At 38.1% G+C, this 15,481-nt stretch overlaps 1 protein-coding gene across 2 annotated transcripts in view; it reads left to right on the top strand.

Moving 5' to 3' along the window:
- KPNA1 (karyopherin subunit alpha 1) overlaps positions 1-15,481 on the top strand; it is an 82,215-nt gene that overhangs the window by 13,716 nt on the left and 53,018 nt on the right. For both annotated transcript variants that reach the window (XM_066347826.1, XM_066347825.1), the window contains exon 2: positions 9,126-9,259. In XM_066347826.1, coding sequence (XP_066203923.1) covers positions 9,131-9,259 — 129 coding nt within the window. In that variant the 5' untranslated portion in view covers positions 9,126-9,130. The remainder of the gene's footprint in view (positions 1-9,125; positions 9,260-15,481) is intronic.

Raw genomic sequence — 15,481 nt, 5'->3', positions numbered from 1 at the left:
TGCTTTTATTTTTGTATTCTTCTGTTTGCGGGTCTTTCTCTTTCAACTTCAATTGATGAAATTCTATTTATTCTTCACGACCTATCTGAAACATCATTTTCTCTATGAAGCCATTCTTTATTTTATTATTATTATTATTATTATTTTAATTTTTGTATTTTTCTGAAGCTGGAAAGGGGGAGAGACAGACAGACTCCCGCATGAGCCTGACCGGGATCCACCCGGCACGCCCACCAGGGGGCGATGCTCTGCCCCTCCGGGGCGTCGCTCTGTTGCGACCAGAGGCGCCTGGGGCAGAGGCCAAGGAGCCATCCCCAGCACCCTGGCCATCCTTGCTCCAATGGAGCCTTGCTGCGGGAGGGGAAGAGAGAGACAGAGAGGAAGGAGAGGGGGAGGGGTGGAGAAACAGATGGGTGCTTCTCCTGTGTGCCCTGTCCGAGAATCGAATCTGGGACTCCCGCACGCCAGGCCGACGCTCTACCACTGAGCCGACCCACCAGGGCCTATGAAGCCATTCTTGATGACTTTTGTCAGAAGAGGTCTTTTTGTTTTTAACCTTTAGAGCTATTCATAGCTATGTATTTCTTCATTACGCAAGTCTGAGCTATATTTATGGGCCAGGCAGTGGAAGTATGTTTTGTTTTTATTTACTGATTTGAGAGAGGGGGAAACATTGATTTGTTGTTGCACTTATTTACACATTCATCATTTGATCTTTTGTTTTGTTTGGTTGGTTTTGTATGTTCCCTGACCAGGGACTGAAACTACAACCTTGGTGTATCGGGGTGAAGCTCTTAAGCAACTGAGCTACCTTGCCAGGGCCAGAATATGCTTTCATAGTTTACTTCTTTTCCCTCATAAGGTATTATCTTCATATGGTATTATCTTCCAAGACACACAGAAGTGGAGTATTTTCCCTACATCATTGTGCTAAGAAGTAAAATTGAAAATGGGGCTTTAAGGCCCAGGCAAATTCTTTGGTCTTGCTTCTTGTGTTACTTTACAAAGAAGCAATGAATAATTTTTGTGAACATTTCCTCTTAGACTTTTTGTATTTTTTTTAATTTTGAAATAATTTCAAGTTTACAGAAGTTTTAAGAAATATACAGACCTCCTGTTTATCCATTCATATTCCCCAATTATTCATTTTACCTTTTCCTCCATTTGCTTTATCATTGATTCGCTCTCTCTGTATGTGTACTGTGTTCCCAACATTGCCTTTTCTTAATTGCTTGTTCTTCCAGCTCCATGTTGAATACAGGCTACTGATACTTAAATCTAGTTGCCTTTGGGCTTGCCCTGTTACTGTAGGCTTTCTCCTTCCTTTGACCTAAAACATCTGATTTCTAGACCTTAGATCATCATTGCAACACTGCTGTTACGCTATATTTGTGATATTTTAGAGCCAAAATGCTGCCTGCTTCAGGAACTCAGCTCCTTGGATCATTTCTCAGTTAAAGCTTATTTCTTCAGAATTATTTATAAATTCTCATTTGCATTGTACCGACCTTTCAGTTTAATAAAGTCTAATCTGACAAAATACTTCTGGTTATATGTATTAATCGGCTTGGGATGCCATAAAAAAGTACCAGAGACTGGTTGGCTTAAACAACAAAAATACATTTTCTTACAGTTCTGGAGGCTAGAAGTCCAAAATCAAGGTGGCAACAGGGTTGGTTTCTGGTAAGGCTTCCTTTTCTGACTTGCAGGTGACCACCTTCTCCCTCTGCCCTTACATGGTCTTTGCTTTGTACACATCCTAAGAGAGAAGGGGTAGGGAGTGCAGTGTCTCTTCCTATTAAAAGGACACCAGTCCTACTGTATTAGGTCCTTCCCTCACGACCTCATTTAACCCTTATTACCTCTTTAAAGGCCCTATATCCAACTGTAGTCACATCGGGAGTTAGGGCTTCAATTAATTGGAGGGGGAGAGGGCATGACAAAGTTCATAATAGTAGAGCAATGGGTTTATAATCAGAAGACCTAAAATCATATCCTTGCTCTATCTTTTATTAAGCGTTTAACTCCAGCAAGTCAGAACCTCAGTGAGCCTCCCAAAACTTTACCTGTAAAGGATAAGAATAGTAATTCTTGCCCTGGAGGTTTCATAAGAGATTTAGGTAAATTAAATGATGTGACACAGCACATTGTAAATCAGTTATTCTCATCCCAGGGTTGCATGAAAATCATCTTAGTAACTCTTCCTCTGACTTCCAGCCTGACAGCAGATCAGCTCTCTAGTAAAACTGGTGAAGATAACTAAAAAACAATTCATTTAAATACTCTGAAAATGGTGAGAGGGCATACAATAAATGAAGAGCTTCCAGTTGGAGGGAAGGGTTTCTTCCTGGGAGGAGTAGGACATCAGGATTTTTTTAATACTGTCTCCAGCTGCCTGCTGCTGAGGCCGAGTTCTGGGTGAATACAGTGGAGAGGTAGGGGACTACCTTCTGTGCAGTTCCTGTCTGTGGAACAGACGCTTGACGTAAACGTGGGCACAGAATCACTGAGAGTGATTCTAGGGAACAGATTACCTTTTTCTCTGTGTGTGTGTGTGTGTCAGAGACAGAGAGAGGAACAGAGAGACAGGAAGGGAGAGAGACGAGAAACATCAATTTTTTGTTGTGGCACCTTAGTTCATTGATTGCTTTCTCATATGTGCCTTGACTGGGGGGCTACAGCAGACTGAGTGATACCTCGGTCAAGCCAGCGACCTTGGGCTCAAGCTGGTGAGCCTTGCTCAAACCAGATGAGCCTGTGCTCAAGCTGGCGACCCTGGGGTTTCAAACCTGGGTCCTCTGTGTCCTAGTCTGACACTCTATCCACTGTGCCACTATCTGGTCAAGCCCTTTTATTCTGTTTTATAAGGTGGTGGTGGTTCCATGTCAGGAAAGACAAGCCAAGAAAACGTCAGGGTACTGCCTATCTCCCACCAAACGTGCAGCTCCTAGGAATATCACTCAGAGAAGTGTCCTGTTGTCCACACTCCCGGCTTGAGAGCCCTGAATCAGAGATTTTGCTTGGAGATATGGGGGAGGAAAAAGCTGGCCATAAAACAGCTCTGATTTTTTCAAGGAACTGACTTTATTTGTAGTAGAGTTGGAGAAATTCAAGCCTAAGAGTACTCTGAAAATGGGATTGTGGTGAAAGGCAGGAGATTTGTAGATTCAAGAACATACAGACTATACTGAAGGCTCCCTAGTTTGATGGGGAGAACTGGAATGAGAGATAGATGTAGGAGCTTTCCTTGGATCTAAGCAAATGTCAAAAACTGACCTCTGGAACTACTCCTTCAAAGGAATATGAATTTGATTGGATTTCTTCATAGAGCAATTTATGCCTGAGACCATTGTTGAAACAATAGAGCGCTCGACTAGCAATGATTAGTAGGGGTGTGAAGCTGGGAGTTGTCAGGGAAAGAGAGCCCTGCCAAACCACTGTTACAGCAAAGTGACTGTGGGCATATTCAGGCTGTCCTTGATGTTCAACATTGGAGGCTTGAACACCGCAGGGAGGGGTTTGAGGTTGGGAAACTAGACTTCTTTAAAATAACCGAGCAAATTACTAAACAAATAAGCAAATAAAAACAAAAAATCCTGTGTGGGGGGCACCAGTGACCATAGTTGCCATAAAGCATTATATAAAGTACTGAGTTTCCAATAAAAAGTTATTAGACATCAAAACAAGTAAACAAACAGACCAAAAAATCTAGGGAAGGATAATCTGTTCCCTAGAATCACTCAGTGATTCTGTGCCCAAGGTAAAGCCTCTGTTCCACAGACAGGAACTGGACAGAAGGTAGCACTGGCAAAATCACTCAACAGAAACTGCCTGTGAGATTGAGCATGTTGGATTTAACAGAAATAGACATTTGAAGGAACCATTATATGTATGTTCAAAGGATCAAAGGAAACCTTCACTAAAGAAGTAAAGGAAGGTGTAACACATCAAATACAGATTAGTAGTAGAGACATAGAAATTGCAAAGAATGGAATTCTGCAGTTGAGAAATAATAGAACTGATGAAAAATTAGAGGGGCTGAATAGATTTGAACTGATAGAAGAAAAAATTAGTGAACTTGCCAATAGATTGGTAGAGATTTGTGAAAAGGAGAGGGGGAAAAAAATGAAAATTGAAAAGAGCCTCCGAGAAATGAGTGTCACCATTAAGTGCACCACAATACACATAGAGAACCAGAAGAGGGGAGAGAAAAAGGACCAGAAAAAGTATATGAATATATAATGGCTGAAAACTTTTCTAGTTTATTGAAAAATACTGCCCTGTACTTTCAGTGGGATCAATGATCTTCAAATAGGATTAATGTAAGGAAGTCCACAAATGGTCACGTCAGTGTAAAAATGTTGAAAATCAAAGACAAAGGGAATATCTTCACAACAGCAAGAGAAAAACAACTAATTACTTAAAAGGGAATCCTGATAAGAATAACAGCTGATTTTGCAGTGGAAGCAGTGGAAGTCAGAGACAGCAGTGGAATAATGCAAGTCACGTGCCACTTAACGGTAGATCTAAGAATTACATCACTAGGTGATTTTGTTGTGTGGACATCATAGACTGTACTTATACAAACCTAGATGGTATAGCCTACAACACACCTAGGCCATATGGTATAGCCTGTTGCTCCGGGGCTACAGGCATGTATAGCATATTACTGTACAAACAACACAGATTAGATAGCAAGAGAAAATGATGCAGCCAAGAGATGTGGTAAACACGGGATGTATGAAGCCACTGCCAGTGAAACATGGATACTGTTTTAGAACAAACTTTTTTATAAGTAGAAAGTGTGCTCTAGATGAGAATAAATGATAAAATATAGTATGGCAAATGCACAGACTAGTTACAGTCATTTATTTATTATCAAGAGTATTATGTATTGTGCATGATTGTATGTGCTTTTACATAACTGGCAGACCAGGTTGTTTATACCAGCATCACCACAACATGTTCCTTTATGACGTCACAATAGCTATGATGTTACTAGGTGATAGGAATTTTTCAGCTCCATTATAATTTTATGGGACAACTGTTACATGTGTTGTCTTTTATTAACTGAAATGTCATTATGTGGTACATGACGGTATGTGAAGTAGTAAGACAAATACTGTCAACCAAAAATTTTATATATCATCAAACTTTTTAAAAAATAAAGATTCTTCCAGATTTTTTTTTTTTAAAAAAAGGAAGCAGACCTGCCTTGCAGGAATGCTAAAGGAAGTTTTTTAGGATGAAAGCAAATGATCCGAGGTGGTAATTTGAATTCACATGAATAAAGAGCACCAGTAGAGGTAATTACAATATGTCATTTTAAAAGAAGATAACCACGTGTTTTCTTAAAACATTTAAAAAGCAATTGTGTAAAGTGATGTACCCAATTGTTTGGGCCTGTAATATATAGAAACAATATATTTGTAATGTACCTGCCAGTAAGAGCACAAAGGTGAGTGAGAGCAGAGCTCTTTTTAAGCTAAGGAAATGACTATAGATGATAAAGTAATAATTATAATTCTGTTGTTGGGTTTGTAACAGGTGTAATGTATCATATATAACAGCAATACTATAAAACAGAATTGAATTATATAGCTTAATATTTCTGTATCTCACTGGTATTAAGGTAGTGTAAGTCTGAAGCTGATTCTGATAAATTAAAGTGTATATGGTAAGCCGTAGAGCTGCAATTTTCAGCCTTTTTTTTTATCTCATGGCACACAAACAGCACACCAAAAATATATTTTTTGTCTATTTGACAAAAAGAATAAGTATTATTTTGATGCATTTACACTGCACAGCTATTGTGTTGGCTATTGTCATTTTTTTGACAATCGAAGAGAAAAGAGTTCAGTGCCCCAGACTAGTCAGTTATTGCATGTTTTAAAAATTGTTGCAGCACACTGGTTGAAAAATCACTGCCCTAGAGCAATTGGGGAAAAAACAAAAAATGTGAAAAAGTCACTGTAGAAATTTAAGTGCCTCATTTGAAAATATTCACTAAATGCAAAAGAAAGCAGTGAAAGAGTAAAAGGAACAAAAAAGATGAAGAAACATAATAATAAAGATATGTTTAAAGTATAAGAATGGAAAAATACATATACACACAAGGAAGTTGGAGTGGCTATACTAATATCAGAAAAAATAAATACCCTAAAACAAAAAAATGATACTAGAGCCAAAGAGGGACATTTTATAATGATGAAAGGGGCAACCCACCAGAAAGATAAAAAATTATATATTTACCTATTAACAGCACCAAAATACAATGAAGTAAAAACTGACAAATGAAGGGAGAATAGACAATAATGGTTGGGAGACTTCATTCAGTACCCTCTTTCAAAAATGGACAAAACCACTAGGCATAAGGTCAACAAGGTAACAAAAGTACAGTATAAATGAGCTAGACCCAGCAGATATCTATAGACCACACCACCAAGCAGCAACAACAGAATGTACAGGGTGGGCAAAGGTAGGTTTACAGTTAATAACTACAATAATAAATAATACAAGAATAAACTCTTATTTCATATGCTCAAGTGCGAACCTACATTTTCCCACCTTGTATATGTTAAATGCAGGTGGGACATTTTCCAGGATAGACCACATGCTAGGACACAAAACAAACTCTAATACATTTAAAAGGATTAAAACAATAAAAAGGATGTTCTCTGATCACAATGTAAAGAAATTAGATATCAACAACAGAAATTAGGGGAATTATGAATATGTGGAAATTAACATACTTCTGCATAACTAGTGGACTGAAGAAATCACCCGGGAAATAGAAAATAATAGTTTGAAAAAAATTTACCACCTAATAAAACTTACAGGATACAGCTAAAAGCATTGCTCACAGGGAAATTTCTAGCATTAATGCCTGTATTAAGAAAGAAGAAAGAATTTGAATCTATAACCTAACATTACACCTTCAGTAACTAGAAAAAGAAGCGCAAAGTAAATCTAAAGCAAACACAAGGAAGGATATAATAAAGATTAGAGTAGAGCCCTGGCCTGTTGGCTCAGCGGTAGAGCGTTGGCCCGGCGAGCAGGAGTCCCGGGTTCGATTCCCGGCCAGGGCACACAGGAGAGGTGCCCATTTGCTTCTCCACCCCTCCCCCTCTCCTTCCTCTCTGTCTCTTCTCCTCCTGCAGCCAAGGCTCCATTGGAGCAAAGATGGCCTGGGCGCTGGGGATGGCTCTGTGGCCTCTGCCTCAGGCGCTAGAATGGCTCTGGATGTGACAGAGCGAGGCCCCAGAGGGGCAGAGCATCACCCCCTGGTGGGCGTGCCAGGTGGATCCCGGTGGGGCGCATGCGGGAGTCTGTCTGACTGCCTCCCTGTTTCCAGCTTCGGAAAAATGAAAAAAAAAAAGAAAAAGAAAAAAAAAGATTAGAGTAGAAATTACCGTGTTTTCCATGTATAAGATGTACCTTTTTTGAAAAATTTGGGGTCTAAAAACTGTATCTTATACAGTGACTGTAGATTTCTTTTTACTTGCATCTACTGCTTTTTCGCGCTTGTTTTTTGCAGTCATTGTTTCTCACTTGTTACCAGTATATTACAGTAGGTTACTTTTTGCCATGTTCTATCCAGAGATGGCTCAGAAAAGATTTTCATACAGTGCTGAATTCAGGTTAAAAGTGGCCCAGTTTGCAAAAGTGAATGGCAATGTGCTACTGAACGTAAATTTGGTCCTCCTCCAACTGAGAAATCAATCTAAGGCTGACTACAGGAAGAAGAAATCCTACTGAAAACACCACGGCAAAAGAAGACCATGAGAGGCAAGTCAGCAAAATGGCCTGATTTAGAGAGGGAATTGAAGATCAATTAAAAAATGGGGAGAGGAATTGAACAGACATTTCTCCCATGGAAACATACAAACAACAAATAGATGAAAAAGTGCTCATCTTTACTAACTATTAGAGAAATGCAAGTCAAAACCACCTGCAAGGAGATACCACCTCACACCTGTTAGATTGTTAGCAACAAGTCAGGTAATAACAAGTGTTGGAGAGGCTGTGGAGAAAAAGGAACCCTCATTCATTGCTGATGGGAATATAAACTGGTACAGTTATTATGGAAGAAAGTATGTTGGTTCCTCAGAAAATTAAGAATAGAGCTATCATATGACCCAGCAATCCCTCTACTGGGTATCTACAAAAAAACCTCAGAAACATTGGTACACAAGGACACATACCCTCCTATGTTCATTGCAGCATTATTCACAGTGGCAAAGACATGGAAGCAACCAAAGTGTTCCTTAATAGAGGATTGGATAAAGAAAATGTACATATATACAATGGAATACTACTCAGCCATTAAGAAATGAGGACATATTGCCATTTACAACTTGGATGTAGCTTGAGAACAGTACATTCTAAGTGAAATAAGTAAATCAGAAAAAGCTAAGAAATACATGATTTCATACATGTGGGATATAAAACTGAGACTCATGGACATAGATAAAAGTGGTTAGCAGGGGGAGGGGCATATGAGGGAGAGGTGAGGGGATGGGGGAAGGGAGTAAGGAGGGACAAACATGGTGACAGGAAATGATTTGACATTGGGTTATGGGCACATAACGCAATCAGCAGTTCAAGTGCTATAGAAATGTTTACCTGAAACCTATGTACTCTTACTAAGCAATGTCACTGCATTAACTTTAATTTTCTAATTTAAAATTAAAGAAGGAAAAAATATAATGGGGTATATCTGTACAGTGGGATATTATTCAGCCATAAAAAGGAATAAAATACTGATACATGCTGCAACATGCATGAACATTGAAAATATTCTAAGTGAAAGAAGTCAGGCACAAAAAATCACACATATGACTCATGAAATGTCAACAATAGGAGTGATAGCTAAATGGTATAGAGTTTCTTTTTGAGGTGATGAAAATGTATTTAAAAATGGATTGGTGATGATTGCACATAGCTGTTAATATACTAAAAACCACTGAGTTGTATACTTTAATAAAGCTGTTAAGAAAAGTAATCATTTCTAGTATCCCTATGGGATGGACCTGTGCATGTATACATATAAAAGGGTGAGCTGTTGGAACAACAAAACTCTACAGTAAACTGATCTTACCTGTTCTTTCCTCTTATTTTTGTAGAAATCATGACTACTCCAGGAAAAGAGAACTTTCGCCTGAAAAGTTATAAAAATAAGTCCTTGAATCCTGATGAGATGCGCAGGAGAAGGGAAGAAGAAGGACTACAGTTACGAAAGCAAAAAAGGGAAGAGCAGGTAAGTCCATTATTATTAAGTCCTTTTTTTTTTTTTTTAGAGGCCAAGGAGCCATCCCCAGCGCCCCGGCCATCTTTGCTCCAATGGAGCCTTGGCTGCGGGAGGGGAAGAGAGAGACAGAGAGGAAGGAGGGAGGGGTGGAGAAGCAAATGGGCGCTTCTGCTATGTGCCCTGGCTGGGAATCGAACCCCGGGTCCCCCGCACGCCAGGCCGACGCTCTACCGCTGAGCCAACCGGCCAGGGCTATTATTAAGTCCTTTTAAAGAACCTGATGTTCCATTTTAAGCCTGAAACCACCTTTATTTTAATTTTAATAATGTTTACTATATATATCTCCCAAAGACACAACTATAAAATAATGTTTTGGGGGTCGGGGAGAAGAGATAATGAAAAGTGGAATACAAGAATGAACAAATCTTTGCAGTTCCCAAAGATTTTATAGGTGTTTGTTAATTAATTCTCAAGTGGCCAACAGAATATTGGAAATTTGAATTGGAAACTTTGTAAACATGTACAGGAATCAAGAATCGGTAATTAACTTCATAAACCCATACTCTGGGTTCAGTAATTGTCAACAACTTGCCTTACTTTGTGTCTGTCCACATTTTTTTTATTATGTAATATTTTAAAGCAAAATCTCAAGGAATATGTCTTTTCACCCCTCAGTTGATTCAGAAGCACATTTAGGACTTTATTTATTTATCTATTTTTAAACTTTGAATTGATTTTAGTTTTTAAAACATTTTTAAAAAAGGGGTAAAGAGCATGAGGTAGGCTCAGCCAAATCTCTGTTCTTGTTGATGATGGCTACTTGATGGTTCTTCCACTTTTTCCATTGTTGACTATTTAGGGAGAGAGAGGCCACTAAAACATGTCTGTACTCTTATGGGATCTTCTTCATTTCAGTTTTCAGGATAGCAAAATGTCATTTTCATGTTTTTTAAATCTTTTACTTGAATTCTTTCATGTCTGTAAGAAACACAAATTTTATTTTTCTCTAAAATCACTTTGTGCCTTCCAAAACATCACTTTGGTCAAGGAATGTGAATTGTCATATCCTTGTTCATAATGTGCATACTTTTCAAATATTTCCCAGTCGTAATCTGTATTTCTGATGGTCCTTTAGTTCTTCAGGATGGAAAAGAAAAATTGAATAATCTTACACACCTTGTAAAATTCTCTTCATAAACTTCCTTTATAGAGACGTTGAAAATACAGTTTCCACATTTAGAAACAATCTGTTTTGTTAGTTTGGATGATAGTTATGCAACTTCCATTTGGAATTTAGTCTGCATCAATTTTGTCCCAATGCTCATTAAATTACTTGTCCAGAGCAGTCCTTTAGCCAGAAGTGTTAGCAAACTTTTTCCCAAAACAGAATTGAGTTCTTTAAAGTCTTCCTGTGATGGTGTTTGGCAGGACATTATTTTTAAAGATCATTTTAACCTGAGAAAATCTACAGGAGAATCCGGGACCCACTCTCACTTTACCATTCTCTAAAAATGCTTAGGACAAATGGTCCATTATTTTTGGCAAAGAAATTTCGAAACACAACACTTGGGTAGCTTTATTTTTTATGCTGAAGAGAGACTTTTGAGCCTGGAAGGACCATTTGACACACACACAGCACAAAGGCTTCATTTGACCCCCACATTTCACAAGTTCCATGAAAGGCAAATGAATCAGAACCCTTCATACCTGAGAAATAAGGTAACCTGTCATAAATATTTGCAGTTAATAGGGAGCTATTCTCAACATATACTGTGCTTTTGAGTAATGCTGCGTTACTCAGTCCAGCAAGATAATCCAGTTAGTTGAAATTCAGGAGTATGTTATGATCTCAGTGTTTTTTTGTGCTGTATGTAGGTGTTTGAATCAGTTTATCATTATTACTATTATTTGGGGATGGGCAAAGAGAGTTTATAATAGAGTTAATGTTAAGCACAGCGAATTAAGCTTCAAATTCTTGCCATTTTGCTTTATTATCATGGAAAGTAATCGCTTATTCATAAAAGGATGAGTTTCTCTTGGTGTCTTGTGGCTATTTTTATTCGCCTCTGTCTTATTTGAAGTGCAATCATTTTTTTGGATTACCTTTTATCTAAGCTTCTGTTTTGGGGGTAAATTTCAGAAATCACAACAGCATTGTTACATAATTATATTCTCGTTTATAAATGTGAATACATGTATGTATGACTGTGAGCACAAGTATATAGGTCTGAGCATAACCACCAACCTATAAATATTTGGCCTAAAGCCATTTGAAGTTTTTTGTGTTCACTTACCTACCTGAAGGCAAATGTTTTATATTCACAACATGTAAGTGGCAAGTATGGACCCACATATCTGACTAAAAGCATTTGTAGTTGAAAGTATGAAATTTTAAATTGTGTTTGGGCTTTAACAAATATTTCTGTGATAAGTTTATGGAATCTTGTTCTATTTAAAATCTTAATTTTGTCATTTCATGTGTGCCTTCTTATGTAGGGACAATTGGTGAAACTAATCAGGCTTTGTAATATGACAGTACTCATTTCATTCCTAGTTTGTAAGAGTAAACATTAACAAAATAGATTCATTTAAATACTCTTTATTTTCCACGGTTGCTTTGTCATCTTTTGGGAGAAGTCACAGGCTTAGGCCAGCTGAACAGATATTTTAAGGGTAGTATAAGAGTTGATGCTGGCAAGTACATAAAAATTAGCTGCATCTTTTAGGGTTATCCTTTTAGTAGACAGTAACACTTATCTAGGCAGTACTGTATTAATGACCTTTGTCCATTTGGCACTCAAGAGACCAAACTAAAATTTATTTTTGGCAAAAATTTTGCCAGTTGATGTTATTCTGATTGAGCCAGCACTTATAATTTTTTATGTACAAAAAGATGAACACTTTACATTTACTATTAAAATAATTTGAATTAAACAGGTCTTTGTTAATTTAGTCTGAATAGGTAATATAGTGCTGTTTAAAAGTTGTAAAAACCACAATGATGAAGACTGGAGGCTTGCTTGTTGTTTTTAATTACAAGAAAAAAGTCATTTGTGAAGTGAGCAAGTTGATAACTTGTGGACAGCCAACTTTTCCCATTGATTAACTTGGTTTACAATTTTGGGCTACATGTAAATAAGGTATACCTATAATAAAGTATACAAGTTATGATTGTTTTGGAGTGGTTTTCTTTTTCAGAACTTTTTCTTTGAGAAAAAGTTAAATAGTGCTAAAATACTTGTAACGAGACCATCAGTGGTCTCATCCCAAGTAAACCATTTTCAACTATTTTAACTGGTCAATTTGGTTTATATTGCTAAATTCCTAAGTAATATGTATATGTTACTATATATCAATTTAAAGTATTTATGTTCTGTTTTGAGAGGTGAAAATTGAAACTCTTATACCACTCTCCCTACATCCATCCTCCTACTGTAGTTTTGTTACAATATATGAGTATTTAATTGCTTAGCTGAATAGTATACTTGGTTACATTTCCTTTCTTAGACTTTTTCTGGGAGTTGTCTCGTGTTTTTTGTTTTGTTTTTTTACTTGCAAGGCTTTTTTTGACTTCCTGGTTGCCTTCTCATTCTCTCCTACAGCTCTTTTAAATTATTTTGTCTGATTTTCTACTTGTTAAACTTCTCATATAATTTATCAGTTCCAGTTTTTCTTCCTTTGGAGACCTTTGCCGTACCTTTTCTGTCCTTTTGCTCCAATCAGTATTGTTTTTCCTTTAGGCTTGCTGTATGTATAGCTGTAGTCTCAGAACTTCCCATTGTTGGGAATTTGTCATTGCTTTTCTTGTCTTGATCCTTGTGATGTAAATGGTATTGTTTTTTGTTTGTTTGTTTGTTTGTTTCTTTTAGTGAAGGAGAGAGAGAGGAACAGATGCAGATGGACAGGAAGGGAGAGAAATGAGAAGCATCAACTGGTAGTTGCAGCACTTTAGTTATTCATTGATTGTTTTCTCCTATGTGCCTTGACCAGGGGCTCCAGCCTAGCCAGTGAACCCTTGCCCAAGCCAGTGATCTTGAGCTCAAGGCAGCAACCGCATACTCAAACTGGTGAGCCCTTGGTTAAGCCAGATGAGCCCATGCTTGAGCTAGTGACCTCGGGTTTCGAACTTGGGTCCTCAGCCTGCCAGGTTGATGCTCTTATACATTGTGCCACAGCCTGATCAGGCAGTGGTGTTGTATTTTTAATTTTAAATTTCACTTGTTATTAGCAGTTATATGTTTCATGACTTATACTTATTAAAGATCACTAACAGCATCCTGCCATACTATATTAAAGACTCTGCCTGTGGTTGTAAATTTTGCAATACCATTAGATGTACCTTTAGTGAGTAAGTTTGGTTTTAGAGTCATGTAAATATTTTAAATGATTGTAAAACAAAATTAAATCAAAATGAGGAAAGATCCTTAGATTAAACTAAAGGGATTAAATGGCCCTGTGTGTCATGCTTATGGCTAAACCAAATAGAGAGGAATTATTTTAATATATATAAGATATGGCAATGTAGATGTCAGAGGAATGGCAGCATGAGAGGTCCCCTTGAATTTTCAACAGTTTGATCAGTTGTAACTCAACAAAGGATTCCCTGTTCAACACAAAGCACACCTGAGAGATTCACACCTTGAATCATCTAAAGGTGGGCAGGTGGGAACAAAAGGGGGAGATGAGAAAAGAAAAGAGCTCAGAGGAACCATGGACACAGTCCTGCAGCCAGGGGCTCATGGCGGGGCTCAGCCCAGAGATGGGAGGAATCAGATGTGGCTGGTGCTCCCTTCAGCTGTGAGGAGCAAAGAGATTCAGTGGGCATTCCTGCAGCAGTGAGCAATAGAAGCTACAGCTGAGCCCAGAGACCAGGGAAGGATATAGCATGAGGGTACAGCCACAGTAGTTGGGCAGTTGGAATTTCAGACAGAAACAAAGCAATGGAGTCCTGGTACCCCATAGTCTCCCAGAGCTTGCCTCCCTTTGCTCTTGGTGTTGGGTTGTTGAGCACATTATTTGAAAACCTGAGTACTAGTACTATAGAATCACTTTTTTTCCTGAGCAAAGGATGCATTCTGAGACCAGTCCTGTGGTGGGTGCAGGGGAAATCCCATGGAGGTCTGAGGTCACCATTACAGGGAGGGCAAAACATCAAAAGAAGCTGGAATTTCACTGAGCTAAAAAACTTGTGATTCAGTGCCACCTTCTGGGAAATAAGAGAAAGACTTCTTCGTGTTAATTTGCTAGAGAAGTGCCAGTCATACATAGATGCCTAGACAGAGAAAGAATCCATCAAATACCATTAATAACCAAGGTAGCAAGGCAGCTCAGAAAGAAAATGAAAAACCCAGTAAACAAACTTTAAAACGTGGAAATATGTGATATAAATGACAGAGAATTCAAGATTGCAGTTCTGAAAATACTCAAGATGCAAAAAAATAGGGAATTTAATGTGTTCAGAAAACAGATCAAAGAACAAAACGAGTGCTTTACCAAAGAGATTGAAACTTTCAAAAAGAAACAGAAATTCTGGAGATAAAGAACTCAATAAAAGAAATTAAGATTGAAGTAGCAAGCACAGGAAATAGAGTATACCAGATAGAGGAAGGATTAGTGATATCTAAGATAGAAATCTAGAAATGATGCAAAGGGAGGAAAAGAGAGACTTGAGCATGAAAATAAATGAGAGACCTCTACAAGGACTGTCTGGCATATCAGAAGAAAAAGAGAGGGAGAAGGGAATAGAGAGCCTATACAAACAAATAGTTGATGAGAACTTCCAAAACCTATGGAAAGAGATAGATGCTTGAATCCAAGAAGCATACAGAACACCTAGTTACCTCAATTCAAAGTGAGACTTTTCCAAAGCATGTTGTATTAATACTGATGAAAAATTAATGACAAAGAAAGAATTCTCGCCTGACCTGTGGTGGTGCAGTGGATAAAGCGTTGACCTGGAAATGCTTAGGTCGCCGGTTCGAAACCCTGGTCAAGGCACATATGGGAGTTGATGCTTCCAGCTCCTCCCCTCCTTCTCTCTGTCTCTCTGTCTCTCTCTCTCTCTCTGTCTCTCTCTCCCTCTCCTCTCTAAAATGAATGAAAAAAAAAAAAAAAAGAATTCTCAAGGCAGCCAGTGAGAAAGTAGAAAGTAACCTATAAAGGAAAGCATATTAGGTTATCATCAGACTTCTCAGCAGAAACTCGCCAAGCCAGAAGAGAGTGGAACCAAAA

Source organism: Saccopteryx leptura, chromosome 8, assembly GCF_036850995.1.
Source record: "Saccopteryx leptura isolate mSacLep1 chromosome 8, mSacLep1_pri_phased_curated, whole genome shotgun sequence".
Classification (NCBI taxonomy): domain Eukaryota; kingdom Metazoa; phylum Chordata; class Mammalia; order Chiroptera; family Emballonuridae; genus Saccopteryx; species Saccopteryx leptura.
Note: the sequence above shows the minus strand (reverse complement) of the source record. Positions and strands in the feature narration are given on the sequence as shown.